Source organism: Maniola jurtina, chromosome 22, assembly GCF_905333055.1.
Source record: "Maniola jurtina chromosome 22, ilManJurt1.1, whole genome shotgun sequence".
NCBI lineage: Eukaryota > Metazoa > Arthropoda > Insecta > Lepidoptera > Nymphalidae > Maniola > Maniola jurtina.
The window spans coordinates 6,936,571-6,958,771 of NC_060050.1; the positions used below are offsets into that span (position 1 = coordinate 6,936,571).

The 22,201-nt window shown below is 36.5% G+C and overlaps 1 protein-coding gene across 6 annotated transcripts in view; it reads right to left on the bottom strand.

Moving 5' to 3' along the window:
• Window positions 1-22,201, bottom strand: part of LOC123876728 (semaphorin-5B) — a 65,836-nt gene that overhangs the window by 9,699 nt on the left and 33,936 nt on the right. For all 6 annotated transcript variants that reach the window (XM_045923050.1, XM_045923055.1, XM_045923054.1 and 3 more), the window contains exons 4-7: window positions 4,378-4,585; window positions 2,841-2,995; window positions 1,855-2,014; window positions 389-588 (exon numbers count right to left, since the gene is read on the bottom strand). In XM_045923050.1, coding sequence (XP_045779006.1) covers window positions 389-588; window positions 1,855-2,014; window positions 2,841-2,995; window positions 4,378-4,585 — 723 coding nt within the window. The remainder of the gene's footprint in view (window positions 1-388; window positions 589-1,854; window positions 2,015-2,840; window positions 2,996-4,377; window positions 4,586-22,201) is intronic.

Genomic DNA, 22,201 nt, shown 5'->3' on the forward strand with positions numbered 1-22,201 from the left:
AATTCCTCAGTGCCTGAAGACCAAAGTCTTCAAACAACATCACGTCAATGATGGCATATGGATCATCAGCTATACTTGGTGTTTCTCTATCAAATCAGAAATAAGGATACCCATAGGAGAACCAAAGTAACTGACATAGCTCAGCCAGTTGCGGAGTTCGAAAACCGATAGAGGTTGGGGTCCCAACGAGACGGAATGGCGAACTCGCAACGGAAAACGTGGCGTTTGAAATCCCCCCAACTCTGTTTACTTCAACAGACGACATCAAAAATCTGTGCAACCGTAGTAGTTCTTATAGATTTTTATTAGTAAAAGCCTCAAAGAAGCTGAGAGGGGATAGAAGATTTTTGTTCGAAGAAGAGAACATGTGGAATTTTATAAGACTTACGTGGGAGTCGTAAAGACAGCAACCAGTATTTTCTCCTGGGCCAAATACTCGACGCTCTGCACTTCGTCATAGTAAAACGGTAAATCCCCTGGCACGGGGCACTTGAGGCGAGCCTTGAGAAATGTACTCCAGTTATCTTTCATCACCAGGTGACCGCCTGAGTCGTTCTTGCAGACGCGCGCTATACGCGAGTATATTGTCTGGAAAATAAAATAAAATCATTGTGCTAAACCTCAGCGTGACATTCTGCAAAAATAATGTTCCTGAACGAATATTTTATTAGGTGAGAGCAAGAGGCAGCGGTATGGTATTCCCACAAGATATATGTGATTTTTCAAGAAACGGATATAGGAATGTTAATTCCTGAGAAGGTATAGTACGCGATAGGTTGAGATGGCAATCAGGGTGAGGACGCCCCGCACACCCGATGCAGGATAGCGCGGGTGAGGTGCGGGTGTGCAGGGCGTCTCTCCGCTTCATACTCCGATTGCCATCTTGACCTGTCGCGTACTATAGGTAGGTACAAAGTCACAAGCGGCTAGAGTGAAGAGGTGTTAAGGTCACTCCTAAGTTCCAATTTCATTTAACACCACCTACCTTAAAGGTGCTGTACGTGTTTATAGGTGACATAATTAACATTAATTTTAACTAAATATTGACCCGTAAACTCTCAATAAAAAAAAGGCTGTGTGTAGATACATTCTATTATTCATCTACGAATAATCCGTGTTAATTAAAAATTACATTTAATTAGTTAAGATTTTTGCTAATGAGGTAGTAAATAGATTACTAAGAAGTATTAAATATCATGACCGCGTGGAATGGTACCAAGAATGCTGACTACATATCAGCGCTAAAACTGACACTGGTTCCATGCGAAAAAACTAGCCATAACAGAACTGGAACTTGAATCCGACAACATTAACGTTAACATTATTGAGTATTGCATAATTTGAAGGCCAGGGAGAAATGCCTTTCTCTCTTTCCCACGGATATCTATTATTTACATTTTAGCGGTTTTTAAAATGTGAAAAACTATTTCTTTAATAGGTACATAATGGATACTTTAATTAAACTACCGATCCGCCCCAGTTCGCAGAGCAGACTACCCGTATAATAAAATGCGAAAGTGTGTTTGTTTGTTGGTTTATTGGTTAGTCCTTCAACCAACGGAACAACAAATTGACTTGATTTTTTGCATGGATGTAGGTAGTTAACGACCTGGAGAGCGGCATAAACTACTCCTTATTCCAGAAAATCAAAGAGTTCCCAAGGGATTTTTAAGAACTTTAAATCCAGGCGGACATGTAGCGGGCAACAGCTAGCTGTAAAGCTATTTATTAGATACAAAGCGTCGTGATTTTCTAGAAATAATTGAAAGGAACTCTACCCATGTGAAACCACCCGGTTCCTTTCAATTGCTAGTAAACCTATAAAATATTACGTAAAGTTAATTTTTTACTCACCTTTCCACAGTTCAAGTATTCCACAGCAATTTCTCTGAAGACGAAGTATATAAAGCTTTCATCTTCGAAACTGCCCACGAATTGAGGTTCATTCAACCAGTTGAAATCGTACTGCGTTGTGCGAAGCATCTCTGACTTCCGAGGGGATGCACCGCGACTCCTAAACAATACCCAAAATTTAGAGTTACAAACTTATGGACAACTAGCCGATGCCCGCGACTTCGCCCGCGTGGATTTAGGTTTTTCGAAATCCCGTGGGAACTCTTTGATTTTCCGGGATAAAAAGTAGCCTATGTGCTAATCCAGGATATTATCTATCTCCATTCTAAATTTCAGCCAAATCCGTCCAGTGGTTTTTGCGTGAAGGAGTAACAAACATACACACACACACACACACACACACACATACAAACTTTCGCCTTTATAATATTAGTGTGATGTGATTAGTGTCTGTCACAGAACCAATAGTCGCTGGGGTAAACGCATTCTAGAGTAGACCTGGTAAGATCTTCCTGGTGCAGTGAACGCTGTAGTTTTGTCAGTTAGATTAAGGAACCGCTTTCTTCAGGAATAGATAACGGATATGTCGCACATAGGAATTGAAGATAAGAAAAAAATAAGTATATCCTCGGGACTCCCAACTGGTCCTAGCCCTATTGTTTTGAATCCATGGGCATCTTGCAATGGTCCATAAATTAATGAGACTATAGTCAAAATATTTTCCATTTTATTCCATCAGCCTGCTTGACATAGGCCTTTCGTAGAGCGCGCCACCATACACGGTCCTCCGCCTTCCTCATCCACACGCTCCCCGCCACCTTCTTCGGGTCATCGGGCTGGAAGTCGTCCCACACTACGCTTACCGGTACACGGTCTTCACTCCAGAACACGTCTGCCCCATCGGCCGTCGATTCTACGACAGATATCATCAGTCCATTGCCACTTCAGCTTGCTAATCCTTTGAGCTATGTAAAATATGTACAAACCTGCAAATAGCAGTGTCCGAGCTGGTGAAATCTGTAGGGGTCCCCGCATAGTACTCCCCACTGCTCGCAAATATAGCAGTCACGTTTGAGTGTGGATTGTGTGGACAGTTCGCGACACCGGACACCCATTCCGACACCAAACTTAGGGACTCGATCTGGAAAAGAACATATAGATAAATGCTTACTTTATACTTGGCTTGTAGAGTTATAGACCTAGGAAAAGTTAGGTGCATAACAGAAAATTTCTACCCGTGATTTTTGAGAACATTTACAAAACAAGATACTTGGGTACCTAATTAGATCATAATTTATCCCTGTTTTTACTTTCTAAAAGAAGAAAATAAGCTCTAGTAACCATCCAAAATAAATGTGTTTTAAGATCACTTAATGTTTCGTGGTGGCGATTACTTTAGATCAGTAGGTATAAAGTGCAGTGTTGAAACTTGTCACATTAATTAAATTTTTTTTTGGATAGCAAAATTTTTTGTCCGTTCATCGGAATTGAGTACATAATGTAATTTTTTTGGAATATGGTTATTACTACTATAGTTCAAGGCCCCATCCTCCATCACAATTATATTCGTGTGCACTTTAATTAATATGTTTTACTTCTGAAGCTTTTTAATTATTTATCGAAATAGCAGTAGCTCCTTCATCGATAAATTACCCGTAACCTGAATTCTTTAACACGCTTGTTGTTTAATTAAGGTTAATTAACTGGTCCCACTAATTGTTTCGGTACCTACGTAATAAGCGTATAGCCAGTTTTGCCAATCGAACTTCTGTTTAAGAGGGCTCTCTCCGTCAATCGTTTCATACAATCGTAGTTCCAATTTCATTTGAATATTAAGCAACCAAAGTCCATGAAATTTTGATATAGAGATATTAGTTTCTAGAATATGTCTGCAAAATTTCATGACTTTGGTTACTTAATATTCAAATGAAATTGAAACTACGATTGTATGAAGCGAGTGACGGAGAGAGCTCTGTTAATTATGTTTTTAAAATGTGGGCGACAGCTAGAACATATAACGTCATTATATGTTCATTTTTTTTTAATGCAATATAGGCTTTGCGATTGACGATAAGTATGCTTTAAAAAGCAATAATGAAGTCTATGTGGGAGTGCGCTTGCCTAGAAGATGTATGTTCACTCTTGAAGGTATCGAAAATATTTTACTTTAAAAAAATTCGTTATTCCTACTCACACTATCCGCGTGTACTACACCAACCCTCTATTTTACTTACCCCCTTAGGAATTGAATTTTCATATAAAAACTTTCTGGATAGTCAATCTATCCAGAATCGGTGGATAAGTTAAGACTTAATGATATTGAAAAAAAAAGACTACAATTTTTGACAAGTAGATAACAATGTTGTGACCTATGGACAGATTACGTATAGGATTGATTACTATTTAATAATTTTGGCCGTAAGTCGTAACCCGTAACAGGACACCGGTAGGTATAAGTAAAGTTTAAGAATTAGTATAGTAAAAGGCCTGAGAATTAAATGTTAGCAAGTAAGTAGTTAGTACCTCTCTCCAGCTGCAAATGGGACTGAAAGCATTAGTCCCGCACGCAAACAGCTTGTGTCCGTATGCGAGCAGAACTTTGATGTAGTTGTGACAGTCCTCTTCGGTCTGGCCCTTGTCTTGGCATAGCTGCGCCTTTTCTGGAGGAGCAAGCCAGTCCGCGCGCTCCAGCGGCCTGAGGCCACGAAGGGAGAGGCGGTAGAGGGCATCCCTGAAACAAAATGGTCATTATAGCTTGTTGAATAACACAGTGTGATATGATAGTGTGAAGTAGATTCACATTCGCACTGTCACACTTCACATCACACTAATATTATAAAGGCGAAAGTTTGTGTGCATGTTTGTATGTTTGTTACTCTTTCACGTAAAAAGTACTCGACGGATTTGGCTGATAGAGTGGAGATAGATTATACCCTGGATTAACACAAAGGCTACTTTTTATCCCGAAAAAATCAAAGAGTTTCCACGGGATTTTTAAAAACCTATATCCACAAGAACAAAGTTGCGGGCATCAGCTAGTAACGAATAATTCGGCTACTGAGACTTTTTAAATGGAAATTTGAAAATTGCCTACCTAAAAACAAGAGGATGTGACTCTTATGGCTCTTAAGAGCTGGCTGCCATATTATAATATCGAAAATCGTGAATCGTAATGCAACTAGGCAAGCTATTTTAAACAAGAGTAAAAGATTGTCATTAACATTTGTTTCTCCCACATAATCCACCAGTTTATAGCACCCATCACTATTAAAGACCTGGTCCAACAGGACGCGTGACCGCCACAAGTGGCAGGCTTTACATAATGTTGAAAACGGGAACAAGAGCATAAAATTCACGATTTACTACCTTTTGTGCCTGGCCAGTGCCCACTACTTTCGGTCACCCTTATAAGGATTTTTAATCGTCCTTATACGGAATCACTCTTACATATTGGGACATCTTTGCATAACATGCCAGTACGGTCACGAATAAAAAGAAATATGGGTATTGTCAATCGTAAACCATTTCGAAACTCAATTAAGTATAAAGCATAGACATACGAATTTTCGCTAAAGTAATCAAAATACGTACGTAAGTATAGGTAGGTAGGTACTAGTTCCTTAGGGCTTAGACTTCTCTCTTAGACTTGTCTTTAATCATTTCATCATCAGCCCATCGCTGGCTCACTACTGAACACAGGTCTTCTCTCAGAATGAGAGAAGACTATAAGGCTATAAGTCCACAACGCTGGCTAAGTGCGGATTAGCTTTTACACATCTTTGACATTGTGGAGAATTCTCAGTCATGCAGGTTTCCTCACGATGTTTTTTTTTTCACCGTTAAAGCAAGTGATACATTTTTACGATTGGTTAAAACTTACTAAACCATCACAATAATTACGAGTGATAACCTAATGCTAACCGTTATCCGTTAACGATCTCCTAATATCTTTATCTTTACCTAATTATTGTACCACCCAGATCATCTTCTCTAACTCTAAATACGTCAATTAATAGTTCAAAACAATGTTGCAAACCGCGTTCGTACTTCGCACCCACCCCTTCTTCGCCAGAACAAATGCAATTCAGTTTTAAAGAACAGAATTCAACAATAAAAATTAAATTAAAAATTTAAAAAACCCCCGACACATAAACCTCTAAAAAGTAAAAAAATAATAGGTAAGTATGTATGGGCCCTTTAAGAATAGTATAAATAGTAAAGTTTTTATCCAAGCGCTCGTTGCGCCAGGGGACCGCTACCTATCATAAACTATGAAAGTCATCTGTTGTAGAAAGAATAGTCTTTAGCGGTCCCCCGACGCAACGAACGCTTGGATAAAAACTTTACTATTTATACTATTCTTAAAGGGCCCATACATACTTACCTATTATTTTTTTACTTTTTAGAGGTTTATGTGTCGGGGGTTTTTTAAATTTTTAATTTAATTTTTATTTCACGCTTTTTAAACTTTTATTCAAAAATTACCGTCTATTTGTGCCATTCTAAAACCCAATAAAAATCCAATAAGGCAGCTAATATCTCTTCAAAAGTAACATCAATGTTATGTTAATTATACGTTCCATGAAATATTTTTGACCGAACATCACTACACTAGCGGCACGCTATGATGGCCGGTTTGACACATTACAATAGTGATGTGGAATGTCAATTTATTCTCGAACAAAAAACAATTAAGTTTTGTTTTTGTACCTGATTAAATAGGTTTAATAAAACAAAAATGTATATGTTTATTTAATTTATTTGAACGAACTGAATATTTGAACGAAAATGAATATACATACTTTATATGCACACAAGAAACATATGAATACAAAAGATACCAAAAAAGGTGCCACAAAAGGCCATAATTAATCAGATTCGTCCATACTACTATTTTCACTGTCGTCACTGCTATCATCACATACATTAATAATTATGTAAGGTTATTTTTAAAAATTGATTTGAGTTGTCAAAAATAATATAAAATTATTAATTTACCTAATGCAGGTAGTTTGATAAAATCGATATTTGGCTCATTCGATGTCATACAATCTGTTACTAGGAGGCCAACAAGATTGAACTTGCATAAATACGGGTGTTTTGAAGGTTTTAGTTCAGTCTCTTTCCGAGATTCGGGGCGATATCGCATATTTTCGGTATTTGGATTGTGAACTGAATAATTAGATGTTGTGATAGCAATCACGCTCTAATTAAATTATTTATTTTGGCATTAATTTGTTTAGATTAAAACTCTCGGATAACCTCTACACATTGAACCTGGTGTTTTTTGTGTTGGTTTTGAGAGACATTCCAATTATTCGATAAAAATATTTAAATAATACCTGCTTTTCTGAGTGACGCCAATAATTCAGAAGCGGGACGTGTCTCACGTTGTCTTAATTTCGCTTTGGTATCTTTTTGTAAACAACCCACATTTGATTAAAATTTTTATTGAGTTTGATTTGGTGATTAAAATTTTTAGTTTTTTTTTAATAATTTAGTCTTTTGTGAATTGGAAAGTAATTTGCAATGAGTGGTTCAGATTTTGTATACATCGAATGAGAAGTTAGTCGTTTGGATTTATTGTTGACTTGATATTAAAACTGAGAGTTCGGCAGTTCAGGGGTAGGTTTTAATGATTTGACGGAGGGCAGGATAGCCCATGATTTGGATTTGACTTAGGGCAAGGAAGCCCGCGACTGACATGACAAGATTGATTAGAAACACGAGGACGTGTTAAATTCAGGACGGCCGAACTGTAAGGTTATTTTTAAAAATTGATTTGAGTTGTCAAAAATAATATAAAATTATTAATTTACCTAATGCAGGTAGTTTGATAAAATCGATATTTGGCTCATTCGATGTCATACAATCTGTTACTAGGAGGCCAACAAGATTGAACTTGCATAAATACGGGTGTTTTGAAGGTTTTAGTTCAGTCTCCTTCCGAGATTCGGGGCGATATCGCATATTTTCGGTATTTGGATTGTGAACTGAATAATTAGATGTTGTGATAGCAATCACGCTCTAATTAAATTATTTATTTTGGCATTAATTTGTTTAGATTAAAACTCTCGGATAACCTCTACACATTGAACCTGGTGTTTTTTGTGTTGGTTTTGAGAGACATTCCAATTATTCGATAAAAATATTTAAATAATACCTGCTTTTCTGAGTGACGCCAATAATTATATGTTCGTTTTCTATAATATTATCTATTTTCACATCTCTTTCATAATCTTCCCTTATTAATTTAACAGTTCTATTCACAACCTTTTCCCAGTCTCCTTTAGTCACATGTTCACAAGCTTCTTCTAATAATTTTAGCATTTTTTTTGTGGTAAATGGGGATTCTGTATTGTGTCTTGCAGCATATCCCTTAATTTGAGCCCACACCAACTCAATCGCATTATACTCACAATGGTAAGGCGGTAACCGTATAACTCTGTGCCCATGTTCTAATGCTATTTCGTCAATGACGTATCGGATCTTGGTTGGTTTGTTTTCTTTTAAAAGACGTACTAATTCCGCTTTTAACATATTCATGTTTGCATCTACGCCATTTTTACGAAGCCATGCGACGATATCAGCTTTCTTTTGGGATTGGGCAGGTGGCTTGTCAATTTGCATCGAGTGGTATGGGGCGTTGTCCATAATTATAATAGATGGTTCAGGGAGGCTACACAACATTTAGGTAAACCATTCAGTAAACTTTTCTCCATTCATGTCTTCATGATAGTCTCCAGTGGTTTTTGACGCAAAAGCCATGAGAGAACCTTCGACAAACCCGTTGATGGTTCTGGCGTGACAAATTATAAGTCGCGATCCTTTTCCTACAGGAACTTTGGAAGTAGATGCTGCTGTGTCATCGTTCCAAGAACGGCCTACAGTATGGTTAGCATTAAGCCATGTTTCATCCAAGAACACAACATTTTGCCAATTTTTGATTTCTTTCACTTGCCGTAAAAAAGTATACCTTGCCATCGCTATATCAAATCTTTCCATCAATATTTTGCGTTTGTTACATTTTTTGTATCGAAATCCAATGGTCTTCAAAATCTTCGTTAAAGAACTTTCCCCACCGAAGAATAATCCAGCTTCCTTCAGTGAATGCACCAACTTTTTTCTTGTTGGATACTCCTTCTGTAAATAGTAGCCGTAAACATGTCTTCGGATAGCATCGGCATCAAAGCTATCGATGCCTACGACTGGTTTTGCTCGTTTTCTCTTTTTTGGTGTGTGAAGTTTATTTTCTTCTGTGCCAGTCTCGCCATATTTTTTTTTAGTTATCCGTCTAACAGTTCGTTGTCCAATATTAAGCGCATCAGCTACGCGTTCAACCACTGACGTTATAGGTAAAATTGGCCCTCCATTTTGAGCTTCACGATCGAAATAGTTACGAAGGCGTATTACGAACTCACGTGTCTGACTATTTAGAACAGTTCTCTGCGTACGTTCGGTCATATCGACGAAATCCACAACAAAGGGCTTGAACAGAGTCCAAATTAACGAGCAAGGGTCAACAGTAATGCAGTATCAATATTTGAAATCCAAAGCCAGGTCAAAACTATATCACAATCGCATTGCACTGACAGTTTATACTTTTCGAAGCAACGTCAATTCGAAACTGCTTTGTTTTGCATTGAGCATTGACGCGAGTTTGCCGGAGGTAGTAGTTGTGCTAGCCAGCGATCCTATGTGACGATCGTATTAGATTCCATTTTTAAAAATTTATTGATATTTTTTTGCGATTTCAGAGGTTTGTCCACATAGTGAAAATTGTTCATATTCACAAGTACATTCACCCCTTAAATGGTGCAAACTGATTTTTCTACACTTGTATACATTTAAGAAATCAATTTAATAAATAAATTTTGAGTCCTAAACCTAAAACTACATTCGATAAAATTTATGAATCTCTGCACATCACTATCGTCAATAAAGTAATACAATTATTTCCTTCAAAGTCGTTATCAATTAATACGGAACTTCATGAGCGGACAAACGTCAAACCGGCCATCATAGCGTGCCGCTAGTTTAAATCAAGAATTATCTGAATGACTCACATAGTTTAACATGACCAAAACGAAATATCTGTTTCTAACATGTCGTTGCTTTAAAAATGTACCCATTTTATGTAGTCGTATAATAGTTCGCTTTTCAAGATATACCTACGATTAAATTGAAATCGACTTTCACCCGATGAAATAAGGAATAAAGTGGCTTGTATTTCATTTTGTTTGTTATTGCATGTCAAATTTTTATTTGACATAACTTTCAAAAACCGGTCAAGTGCGAGTCTGCCTCACACATGAAGAGTTCCGTACAAGTTTTTTTTTATGTAATGACAATTCAGTTGTCGGATTTTTCTCTTTACTTGGGCCACAGGAGTAGAGTGCTTGGGCTATAAGATATTGCTACCTGCCTTTCATGATTCTACGTAAACGGAAAGTACCCAATTTATTAGTTTTGTCAGACAGACAACGAAGTGGTGAAGGAAAACACCGTCAGGAAATCTGCATGCTTGAGAGTTGGCCATAATGCTCCCTCAAAGGTGCGTGAGGTGTGCCAAGACGTGCTTGGCCAGTGTGGTAGCTTCTCATTCTGAGAGGAGACTTGTGCTCAGTAGTGAGCCGGCGATGGGTTGATCCTGATGATGATGAATTTTAAACGTATTTTGTCAAAGTAAATAAGCATAGTTCAAGCAGATAAAATAAAAAGAAGGTGCGCCTAATGCATCATCCAAACCTGCGCGACAAAGCGACTACGATGCGGGAACCTCAGCCGCGCGGAGGGTCATCGCCTCCTACGATATTTAATGGTGCCATGCACACCTACGCGACTACAACTGCAGTCGAGGCTACAACATCTTTTTTTTTTCTACAGATACCTACTGAACCCTAAAAATAGTTTGACTATGGTTTGGGTTTGGGTTGATTGTTCGTGGCATCGATGTGTTCGTGGCCTTTGGTTGACTGTTGGATATTATAATTGAATTGATGTTTTCTCGTTTAACTGTGATTATAATATTTTATAAATTAGAAACTCCGCGCCTACGATCCAAAGTATCGGTGTTTACCAAAACATTATTTTCAAATAAATAATTATGTATCTAGGCAACGTCCATCTTGACAGCTTGACATTTGCCAATTGACATAATATTATGAACCTCTGTTACAATAGTAAAAGATCCCAGGGCCACCAGCCGTCACGTATTTTCTGACGAACGAAATGTGGACGATTGAGTAGTGTTAGTATGTACTAAGAATGCATGCCTACAGACCTGCTAGCTTGCTTAGACGGCCAATTTTCAGGTACCAGGTAATCAAGGTACATAAAAACATTACTTACCTCACGTAAATTCTCCAATTTTTTTAATTTTTAGCTGATTTTTTTTTAATATTAATAATTAATTGACAAAAGTAAACTATAAGAGAGTGAGAGAGAAGTCAATATATCCTAATACATGTCTTACTCAGTCTCATGCGCGTAGATAATGATGCCCTCGCGCTCAAACCCACAGAGGCATTAAAATTGAATTTAGGGGATGATTGGCCCTCTGGATCGGTCTGTCTTGTAAAAGGTTTTAAAATAGTTGTCTGGTGGACATATATAAAAATGGAGCATCAAAGTTTACGTGCAGTTAAGTAATTACTTATTTTGGGAGCTTTAAAGCGTCTGCAAAGCAATACGGCCGACGCGGGAAGTGTCTGGGAGTATTGGCGACATATTTTTAAGGATATTGCCTAAAATATACGTAAAAATCAGTTTGGAGAATTTACGTGAGGTAAGTAATGTTTTTATGTACCTTGATTATCAGATACCAGAAAATTGGCCGTCTAAGCAAGCTAGCACGTAGGCTAGGCATGCTTTCTTAGTACTTACTAACACTACTCAATCGTACATATTTCCTGTGTCAGAAAATACGTAACCTCTGGTGGTCCTGGGATAAAAGTAATCAGGAAACCAGAAAAGAGCTGATAACTTCCAAACGGCTGAACCAATTTTTTTGGATTATAGCTAAGAACACTCTCGATCAAGCCACCTTTCAAACAAAAAAAACTAAATTAAAATCGGTTCATTCGTTTAGGCGCTACGAGGCCACAGACAGATACACAGATACACAGATACACAGATACACAGATACACAGATACACAAATACACAGATACACAGATACACAGATACACAGATACACACGTCAAACTTATAACACCCCTCTTTTTGGGTCGGGGGTTAAAAATATAAAGTTAACGTACCCGAATTATAAACGAAAGCTTCATTTTGAATTCGGGTTTAAAATGGATTTTATCCTAAATAAACAAAACGTATGGCCAACGCGCGTAAATATAATCAACTTATTATAACGAAACAATATACTCGTTTATGTTCTCAAGTGTGATTATTCTCGTGTTACATCTACACTTGAGAAACATGAAACCGAATAATGTATGTATTATCCGCAATTTGTATAATATCCCACATTATTATATCTACTTCAAGGTACAATTATTGCTTTTAGGCGGCTGTTAGACGTTCAATCCGACATAATTAATGTTTGACGTTGGCTTGATATCTTATATTGCTTAGTGTGAATTGTGATGGTCACGTTTTGTATAGGAAAAAGTAGATGATGCCCGCGTCTTTTTCTTAAAGTGTTCTTTAAGCGCTTTGTTTTACTAAGTTAATTGTTTATGTTTAAACAATTAACTTAGTAAAACAAAGCGCATAAATGTAGTAACTAAGTTAAGATTACGTAATTAATCATCACCATATCATCCTACAAATCTAAAATTTTTGACAATCAAAAGGAGTACAATAGTACCTTCTTTGAATAAATGGTTTTAGTTTGTGTTTGAGTTTAAAAAAAGGATTTTTTAAATCCTGTAGGAACTCTTTGATTTTCAGGGATAAAAAGGAGCCTATGTCACTCTCCAGGTCTGTATGCAACAAGCTATACAAAAATCACTTCGACACTTTTGCATTTGAATAATATTAGAAAAGTATAGTAGTAGGAACTCTTCCAAAGACCAAGTATGTAGAATTACATAAAAATCACGTTAGATGTATGAATAAAAAATGTCAGCATCAGGTCTTCGCCATTCGCCACTTCTGTATAGGTAAATGCGCCATTGATTGATCGAAAATTACTAAATCCTTTTGAGATCTTGTCAATTTTATTTACTTAGGTATATTAGATTGAAGTTTGATTGTCAGATTGATAGCCTAATAGCCGTTTTAATCGCGTGTAATTTAACTAATGGATAAAATTGTTGGCAAAAACCAACTAAAGATATCGTAGAGATTAGCACCTTAATAACCTGTAAACTAATGCTTACGAGTTCATTGGTTTATTAATGGGAGTAGACAAAACATAAAATTGTAACACTCCAAATAGTGTCACATGTTTATAATGTGCTTTGTAAGCCTGAAACACACGCATAGTAAGATAACTGTGACAAAAGCGGTTCCCAAAAGTTATAAAACAAGGAAAAATGTACTATGAACTTAACATCAGGTGACCCGCCTGCTCATTTGCTCAATGTTTTCATTAAAAAAAAATTAAGACGCTCAGCCGCGCTCTACCCGTCCGTCGTCTTCGCGCACTGTAAGTAGCAGATGTAACGAGCTTTACATATCACAACCATCATCAACCTAGTACCAGCCTACTACTGAGCACGGCTCAAAATGAGAAAACCAGGTCCTCTGAAGGTGAGAAGAGTTTAGAGCATAGTTCATCATACCGGCCAAGTGCGGGTTGACAGACTTCCCACACCTTTGAGAACATTGTGAAGAATTCTCAGGCATGCAGATTTCCTCACAAAGCTTATGTTCGCCGTCTTACACGGGTACGCGCGCGTTTAGTGTTTTCCCACCGTGCAGCCATCGCGCGTTGTTTGTTTCAGACTTTAAGCTTCATATTATTATACTTAGTCCAGTTTATGAACTTTTTACGCAAAATGGATTAAAGTACTTGATGCCACAGTTGATACACATTTATATTGAAGAAATAATATGTAATTATATTTTATAATAGCTGATGCCCGCAGCTTCGCTCGCGTGGATTTAGGTTTATAAAAATCCCGTAGGAATTTTTAACTCCCAAGACAAAAGTAGCCTCTCCGTAATAGCTCCGTCCCCAGGATGCAACTTGTTTCTGTATCGATTCGCGCAATCTTTTTTTAATCGATAAAGGATCGAGATATCAGTGTACATAGGTAGAAAAACACAACTCCTCCATTTTTGCAAGACGGTTAAAAAATAGCCTATGTTACTCCCTGGCCTATCCTCTACTTGTCTGTGAAAATCCCGTCAAAATCAGTTCAGCCGTTCCGAAGATTAGCCCGTTCAAACAGACAGACAGACAGACAAAAATTTTAAAAACATATGATTCAGTTATGGTATCGTGCAAATAACCATATTATGAGCTTAATATGGGGTAGTTATTTCGAAATTACAGACAGACACTCCAATTTTATTTATTAGTTAGTATAGAGTATAAGATTACAAAAATTTAAGAACATCGAAACGCACTCAGAATTCAAGGGCGTTGCAAAATGTCAGCGCTACTCGCTAAATAATATTGTCCCAGCTGTATCGACCGCAATATAAAATTAATAAACGTTTCAATGAATTCCACTCCATATTTTAAGCGTTAAAGTATTTAATTCAACCTCAATATGTTGCCATATCGGGAATACTGGTTTCCTGAAGTGTTTAAATACGTGTAAAGAAAATAAAAATAAGACTAACAATTGAGATTCGCTTGCTGAAGTCGGTATAAACTAAAGGAAATTAGATACAAGGGGAGATCACATTTGTACCTACATTCAATTACAATAATACAAAAACAAAAATCTAATGTTCATTTATGATTGCCAGGATAATTCTTCAGCCTGCTAAATTGTAAAACAAAAACCTGTTAAGTGATATAAATTCATTCGTAGCTGGGCCTCCGCCCTCCACTCATATTATCAAGAAGGTAAAGAAAGAAGATATTAAGCTGGTTAAAAACCTCTTGGGTTTAACAAGTAGGATGGCTGGTGCTACCACAGATGTTCCGAAGCATATCAATATAATCATGACTCAGTTGCACCTGATACCAATCATTTACCTAAGAAATAATCTAAATCTAGCTAGACGTTTACCCACTACGACTAAATATCTGTCAAATCGATTTAGAATAATAAGACTCTGAACCTGGTCAAAAAAGCCAGGAATGACCCTTTTTCCTTACAAGAAGATAGACAAGGTAGGTAAAACTGCGTGTTGGATAGTTGTGTAAGTTATGTAACATAAGAAAATATGCCCGAATGCATTGCCATAGAAACCTGACAAGATAACGATATAATATGAAACTCTACCTACCGCCGGCCGCCGATTTCACATTTTGTGGTTCACCACTAGCCCTAACTCTTGCAAAATCAGTTCGCAAGCCCTCTCTAATCTAGCTAGGTATGTAATATCATCTCGTGTACTAAGTGATATCACATTTCAGTGCGATACGGAGTAACTGTATAGTCCTAGGAAACTATCAATCCGTTATACTTGAACCAGAGGCTGTCAAAGTGCGGCCCGCGCATTAATCTGTCCGCAAGTGTGCTAAATGTAAGGTCTACCAGGTTTTGACGCCACGCAGATAGATATTTTATCAATGCGTCGATATTTCGAACAATGCTTGCACACAATAAACGACGACAAAAAATCGTTGCATGTCTATAAGCCGTCTAGAAGAGACTGTCAATCAAGTATCTTTCATATAAATTGGTTAAAAGGATGGGTCTTTAAGTATACCGTGGGAATTATTTGATTTTCCGGGATAAAAAGTAGCCTATATCCGTGCCCTGGATATAAGCTAGCTTTATACCAAATTTCATAAATATGGTTAAACTGTAGGGTCATGAAAAGCTAGCAGAACAGACAGACATACACTTTCGCATTTATAATATTATATTAAAATATTAAAGTAAGTATATTAAGTTATGGATTAGTATGGATGGATGTCAGAAGAGATCACCAAAAATTATGTTCATTCCGAAAAGTTTGGTAACTCCTGCATTATAGGAATTGTAAGGGCAAGGGGGTCAGCCTTTGTATAAATCGTATTGTACCAAGTTCGTTTCATAATACAAGCGGAATTACAATTGCTCGACCGTAATAACTATTTTAACTTTATTGAGTAGATAATCGGTTTCGATTAATAGTGTACAGAAATCTACAAATCGATCGGTTTTATTGGCTCGGCAGATATAATTGCATGTAATTTGGTTTTGCACAACATTACAGTTTATCTGGAATATACATTTATTAGTATATCTAATCAGTATAACATCTGCTACAACTACTTTAAATACATAATATAAAATACTTAATTAACATAAAATACTAATACTAATTAATATAAAACACAGACATAAAACAGGTAAATATACTCGTAGATATCTGTGGTTATGAAATACCTAAGCACATAAGAAAATCCCCGTCACTTAAATTTTTATCAGTTTAGTCAATGAATCTTGATCAAATATTTAATTATTATCTGAAATATCACTTCTGTTCTACCGTTGAAGTATTATTATTTTGATGACTTCTACAATCAATCACACAATATCTCTAAAACTTACTTTTTCAAAGTCAAATAGGAGATGATTGCTGATATAATTTAAAGCCAACTTAAAAGTACTAAAACTACGTAGGTTCCAAACGGGTCTGAGAAGAAACCCACAGGCCACAAGAAACTCAGCCGGGTATTGTTACATTTTTTACTATCACCATTTCACAAATAACAATACCACTTAAAGTTTATTAGAACTCTTAAGCAACCCATTCGCAAGCTTTCTCGTCATTTAAATAATCCATTACAATGAAATTGGATTTTTCAATAAATGAAAACTTTGAACTTATTGAGCTTTAGAACTTGGGAGTTAATAATGGGCTTACGTAGGAATCTTTGGATGAACTCAACTGATTTTTACGGACATTTCTGAGGCAAAATAGAGCATTCACAAGAAGTAGTAAGCTTTTTGCATCCAGGAATCCTGATTCCTGTTTAACTAGAACACATTCGTTTAACTAGGTACTTTACAGTCAATTAATATGGTAAGTAGGATTAAGCATTTTACCTGCTACATGTATATAAATTAAGATTATCCTAAAGGAGAGGATGATAAACGACAACATTATATCAAGTAAGGGCCAGTCATACGTTAGCTTGCATCTCGAAACCGGAATGGACAACTAGCTCATATAATATATCTTCCGCGTTAAGATAACTTGGTGAAGCCTGTGCTAAAATACTGACTGGAACCAAATTTACTACATCGTTTGTAGATAATTTACATTTTATTCAGCTTTTTTAAAATCATAACTTTATTTATTACTAGCTTTTGCTACAAATTACTCCGTGTGGATTTAAGTTTTCGAAAATTCCGAAGGAAACCCTTCTCCTCATAAGGTATCCATTAAAAAGTAAAGTATCAAGCAAGTACCTAGTAGGTATACCTATCGGTTTTCAGAAAGCAAACTACATAATTGTTTCACTGTAAGTACATAGTGCTAGTTTGATAGAGCAATGATAGTAATTCTCAATTTGCTAACTACAAGATAAAAAGCAACGAGATGGGTGATTAACTGTTCAAATAGTTTAAATTATTCGTATAGTTTGTAACTTGCAAAGATGATTGGTTTAAAATTTTCCGCGAGATTTGGAAAAGCTAAACAAATAAACGTAATCAAGCATACGAGTACGATTACGGTATCGACGAATGTTATTCTTACTTACCTACCTACCGACAACGCAAGACCGTGGCATGTGAAAATTTCTACAAGAGACCTGTTCAGCTGTTCAGCAGTGGATGTCCGTAATGACGACACTAGACTAAATACAAAATTGCTTGTTTACAAAATGATATCAATGTCTTGACCTTTATACGAGTATAGCTCAGGCTAGAGAGAGCATAGCCCAGTGAAATGAGTCAGCCTTTTATTTAACAATGTAGAAAGAACAACCTACGCAAAAGGTGTATGTATAAATAATTTAAAGCCTAGCTAAAGTTACTAGCAAATACAAAATAAAAGGCGATCTTGTTGTGGTGAGGTGAACACAACAACTCTTTAGTTCTTGTGTGAGAAAATTCGATACACTTTCTAAATAATCACAAAAGACATTTTAGAGAAATCAGTAGATCAGTAGTAATGGAATCACACAAAAACTTGTAAGGGATAGGTAATGATAGCTCTCAAGAGCTCTCTCAATTGCTTTCTTGGATACTACGAAAAGAAACGATCTAAATTGTTACTTTTTCAGTCCAACCCTTTTTTGGGTTTATGGTATAGCAAGTAGAAAAACCAGACAACTAACGTACCGTTTGTGTCGATCTTGGCCAAATAAATATGGCGATACATTGCATACTATATATAGTATACTTGTCTAGACGGAATATACCTACCTATTCAGAAGTATCGGGAATTCCCGGTACTTTTGATACTAATACTTCCCGGGAGCGTGTCCTAGGGCCTAGATCCTATGCTGACAAAGTATACAACAAGTAAAAGCTGAACCGACTAAATATTTTCACCGACGCAAAATAAATATTAGCATGAAAAATATTTTGTAAACACAGAAGTACAAAGTAGGTACTATACCTACAGCTAACTCTATCAAAATTTAAAACAGTCCTCCTCCACAGTACAATAGGCGTCCTTTTATGCTTAGAGGTCATATAATATAGCAAACGTAGGATAAAATAATACAAAAACAAACCACGAAACTTGTTCACAAAAACAATGGCGGATCGAAGTATACAGCCTTATATCCTAGGTAGGTGTATACATGCCTACACAGGTAGATAATAGGTATTCTGAAGAAACTTGGGTTTATATTATTGTCTAGCCTTAGTGAGACTGAGATGATAGGCGCATGGCAGTGTAGCAGTGATGCGTAATGGCATCCGCCCAGCAACATAATAAGTGTGACAAAGCTTCAATAGCTCAACGGGTAAAGAAGCGAACTGAAATTCGAATGGTCGGCGGTTTAAACCCCTCCCGTTGCACTTTATTGTCGTACCTACTCCTAGCACCAGCTTCATGCTTAATTGGAGGGGAAAAGGGGAATATTAGTCATGATAAAACATGGCTAACATTCTATTAAAAAAAGCTTTCTCGAGGCTTTTGGTCTAATAAAGCATTATTGCACTGATTGTGCTGTAATCATACGTAGCGACGCGTTGCGGCAGCAGTTCCTAGTCTAGAAGTCCTAGAGGTTTGTAATGCAAGGAATTTTATGAAGCTTTTATCACATTGCAGACGCCTTAACCCAGCTGATACGTCATCAAACAATAGACTTAAGACTCCGCTGCTGAACATAGATCTCTTTTAGGGTCTTTCACACGCCACGTGATCTGGCACCGCCTGAATCCAGCGGCTTCCTGAGACTCGCTTGAGGTCTAGTCTGTGTTCCTGATGGAGGGTCTACCAACTCGCCATACCAGCATCCAGCACCTTGTGATGCCAATGTCTATCGGTTCTTCATATTACGGGTATATGCTCTGCCTATAGCCATTTGAGCTATGCTGGTTACTTTGATTCTTTTACGGATCTACTCATTTCTGATTTGATGACGTAGAGAAGCTCCGAGCATGAATCTCTCCACCATCCGTTCAGTTACTTGAGCTTTCCTAAAAAGTCCTTAGGGACCATGGTCTTGGAACCATATGTCATCCTGGTCAGACCTCACGAATCCCCTGTATTACAACTTAACAACTTCTAATAGCCGCTTTGGAGTCGATGCCGCTATGCGTTCATTTTATAGGGCCTGGGGCTTGCAAAACCGAATGGGTACACGGCCATCTAAAAACTGTACCACATTAGGATAACGATTTATAAGTAAAAAATGTTCTAGTCTATTCTCGCTCAAAAATTACCAAAATAAACCAGACTTTTTACACGGTGTTTTAATAGCCGCTTAAATGTTCCGTACAGGTTACCTATACAGTAAATTGTACATGATATGACCAACAGACTACGGTCCTTTGACGACTGCCGCCAATTAACACGCACTAGGAAACATTACGCATTAGGAAACATGTAATCACAGGTGTAGAGTAGGTATTTCATTTATGTCTGTGTTGAAATGAAATACTGGCTTAAATTTTTTTATGGACTTAAATCTTACTATGAACTTAAATTTCTAGCAATTTCTTTAAATATCAAGAAACCAAATCGCAACGGTCTACAAATTTAACAAAATTGTACTTACATGGCAGAAACAAACTTGGCCTTCAAAAGGCATAATATGATGGTACCTACGCCTACCCGTAATTTAATGATTCATGATTCATAATATTGTTTCGAAATTTTACTTTAATAGCACTATTATGAACAGCTTTTCAAATTAGTGTTTAACAAGTGTGAATTAAAAATTTACCACCGATTATTTAATAACACCTCCGACAAGTGAAGATTACAGTAACTAGAAAAGAGCTGATAACTTTCAAACGGCTGAACCAATTTTCTTTGATTATAGCTAAGAACACTCTCAATCAAAGCATCTTTTAAAAAAAAAAAACTAAATTAAAATCGGTTCATTAGTTACACTGTTTACCTATATTCGCAATAAAGAAATTTGATTTGATTTAGTTTAGGAGCTACGATAACACAGACAGATACACACATTAATCTTATAACACCCCTCTTTATGTGTCGGAGGTTAAAAAAGGAATCTATCTCATTACAAGAATCCTAGGAGATGTCTTTTACAAGCATTGGCAATGGGAGCGGCTCTATAAAATGTCGCTATTTTATAATCTCCAACCTCTTTAGACTTTTTTTAGTCTTAAGACACATTAAGAAAAATCGTGGGCTTCAAATACATCCTTACGCAACTCTGCATAATATACAAAGACATAATCTACCTACATTCACACCCGCCCGCCTCCTTGAATACCTTACTAATAATAATAATTCTAATAATAGTATTCTAGTGGTAAAGATGTCTAACGACTTTCTTTTTTTTGCTGTGAGAAAAGTCATGCCATTACATTTACATACAATATTATCATACCAGTTCTGCAAATAAAATCACAAGAATTTAATCGTTTGTAATATTATGGATTATTATAATTTATCTGCAAACGTATCCAACTTAACCTCGATTTGGCTATGCTTCGCAATAATATGTATATTTTATTAGCATCTGGTTATATATGGTCAACAATACGTAGCTAAGGTCAACAAGCTGTATCAATAATAATTCTCGATTCACACTCACAATATCTACAAAGAGGATTCTAACAATTTTTCATGTAGAGTTATACTATTATAAATGTATACCTGTTTGTCTGTCTTTCTACTAGCTTTTCACGGCTCACCCGTTCAACCGATTTTGACGAAATTTGGTTTAGAGGTAGCTTGCATCTTTTGATTTTGGAAATCAAAGAAATTCTCACGGGATTTATAAGAAACCTAAATCCACGTGGACGAAGTCGCGGATATCATCTAGTACATAATATAATAACTAAATAATTATTTATTTGGAACTACGATACAGTACGAAGTTAGAGAATCAATTGTAACTTCTATGCTTTTCAGCCATCATTTCAACATTTCATAACACGACGGTCCTCCAGCTGTTTTTGTGACTGACTAACTTCCATACAAAGCACACATAAAAGCTACAAAGTTGATTTGAAAATAGAAGAAACCAACATAGCCTATTAATGATTAGCAAAAAGCAAAAAGTACGAAGTAGAAAAACAATATGTTAGAACTGCTATAATCAAGCAAGTTCGAATGTATAGACACTACACCGAGCATTACTATACTTTATAGTTTATGGAGCTTGTTCGTCGAGCAGACGAGCATATAATTTGCGTGGGGATTATTGTCTATAGGTACACTATACTATAGCGCTGTATTGTATTGCATATTAAATCAGGTTTCGTAATACATTACACAAAGATACATTTACGCCCACGGATTTGCATAGACGACAGGTTTTTTTTGATATTATTAATCATAATCATTGAGAAAGGTAAATTAAACATTTGGCTAAGCAGACATGATTATATTATTATTGCGTGTAAGCCCTCATACATTTAATATGATACCAGTTAATAATAATTGTTACACAGCATTGTGGATATAAAAATATCTGTGAGATCATCTAAGTAGATTCACAAATCACATGTGTTGTACAGCTCGCTAAGAAGCTACTATTAACTATTTTTGGCTATGAAATAGCTACAGTGTGTAGGAAATTAGAAAAGTTTAGGTAATAGGTATCATAAGTTATGCAGTCCGCTGACGAAACTGACCATTCAAAGACCATGATATCCAATGTGTGATATACT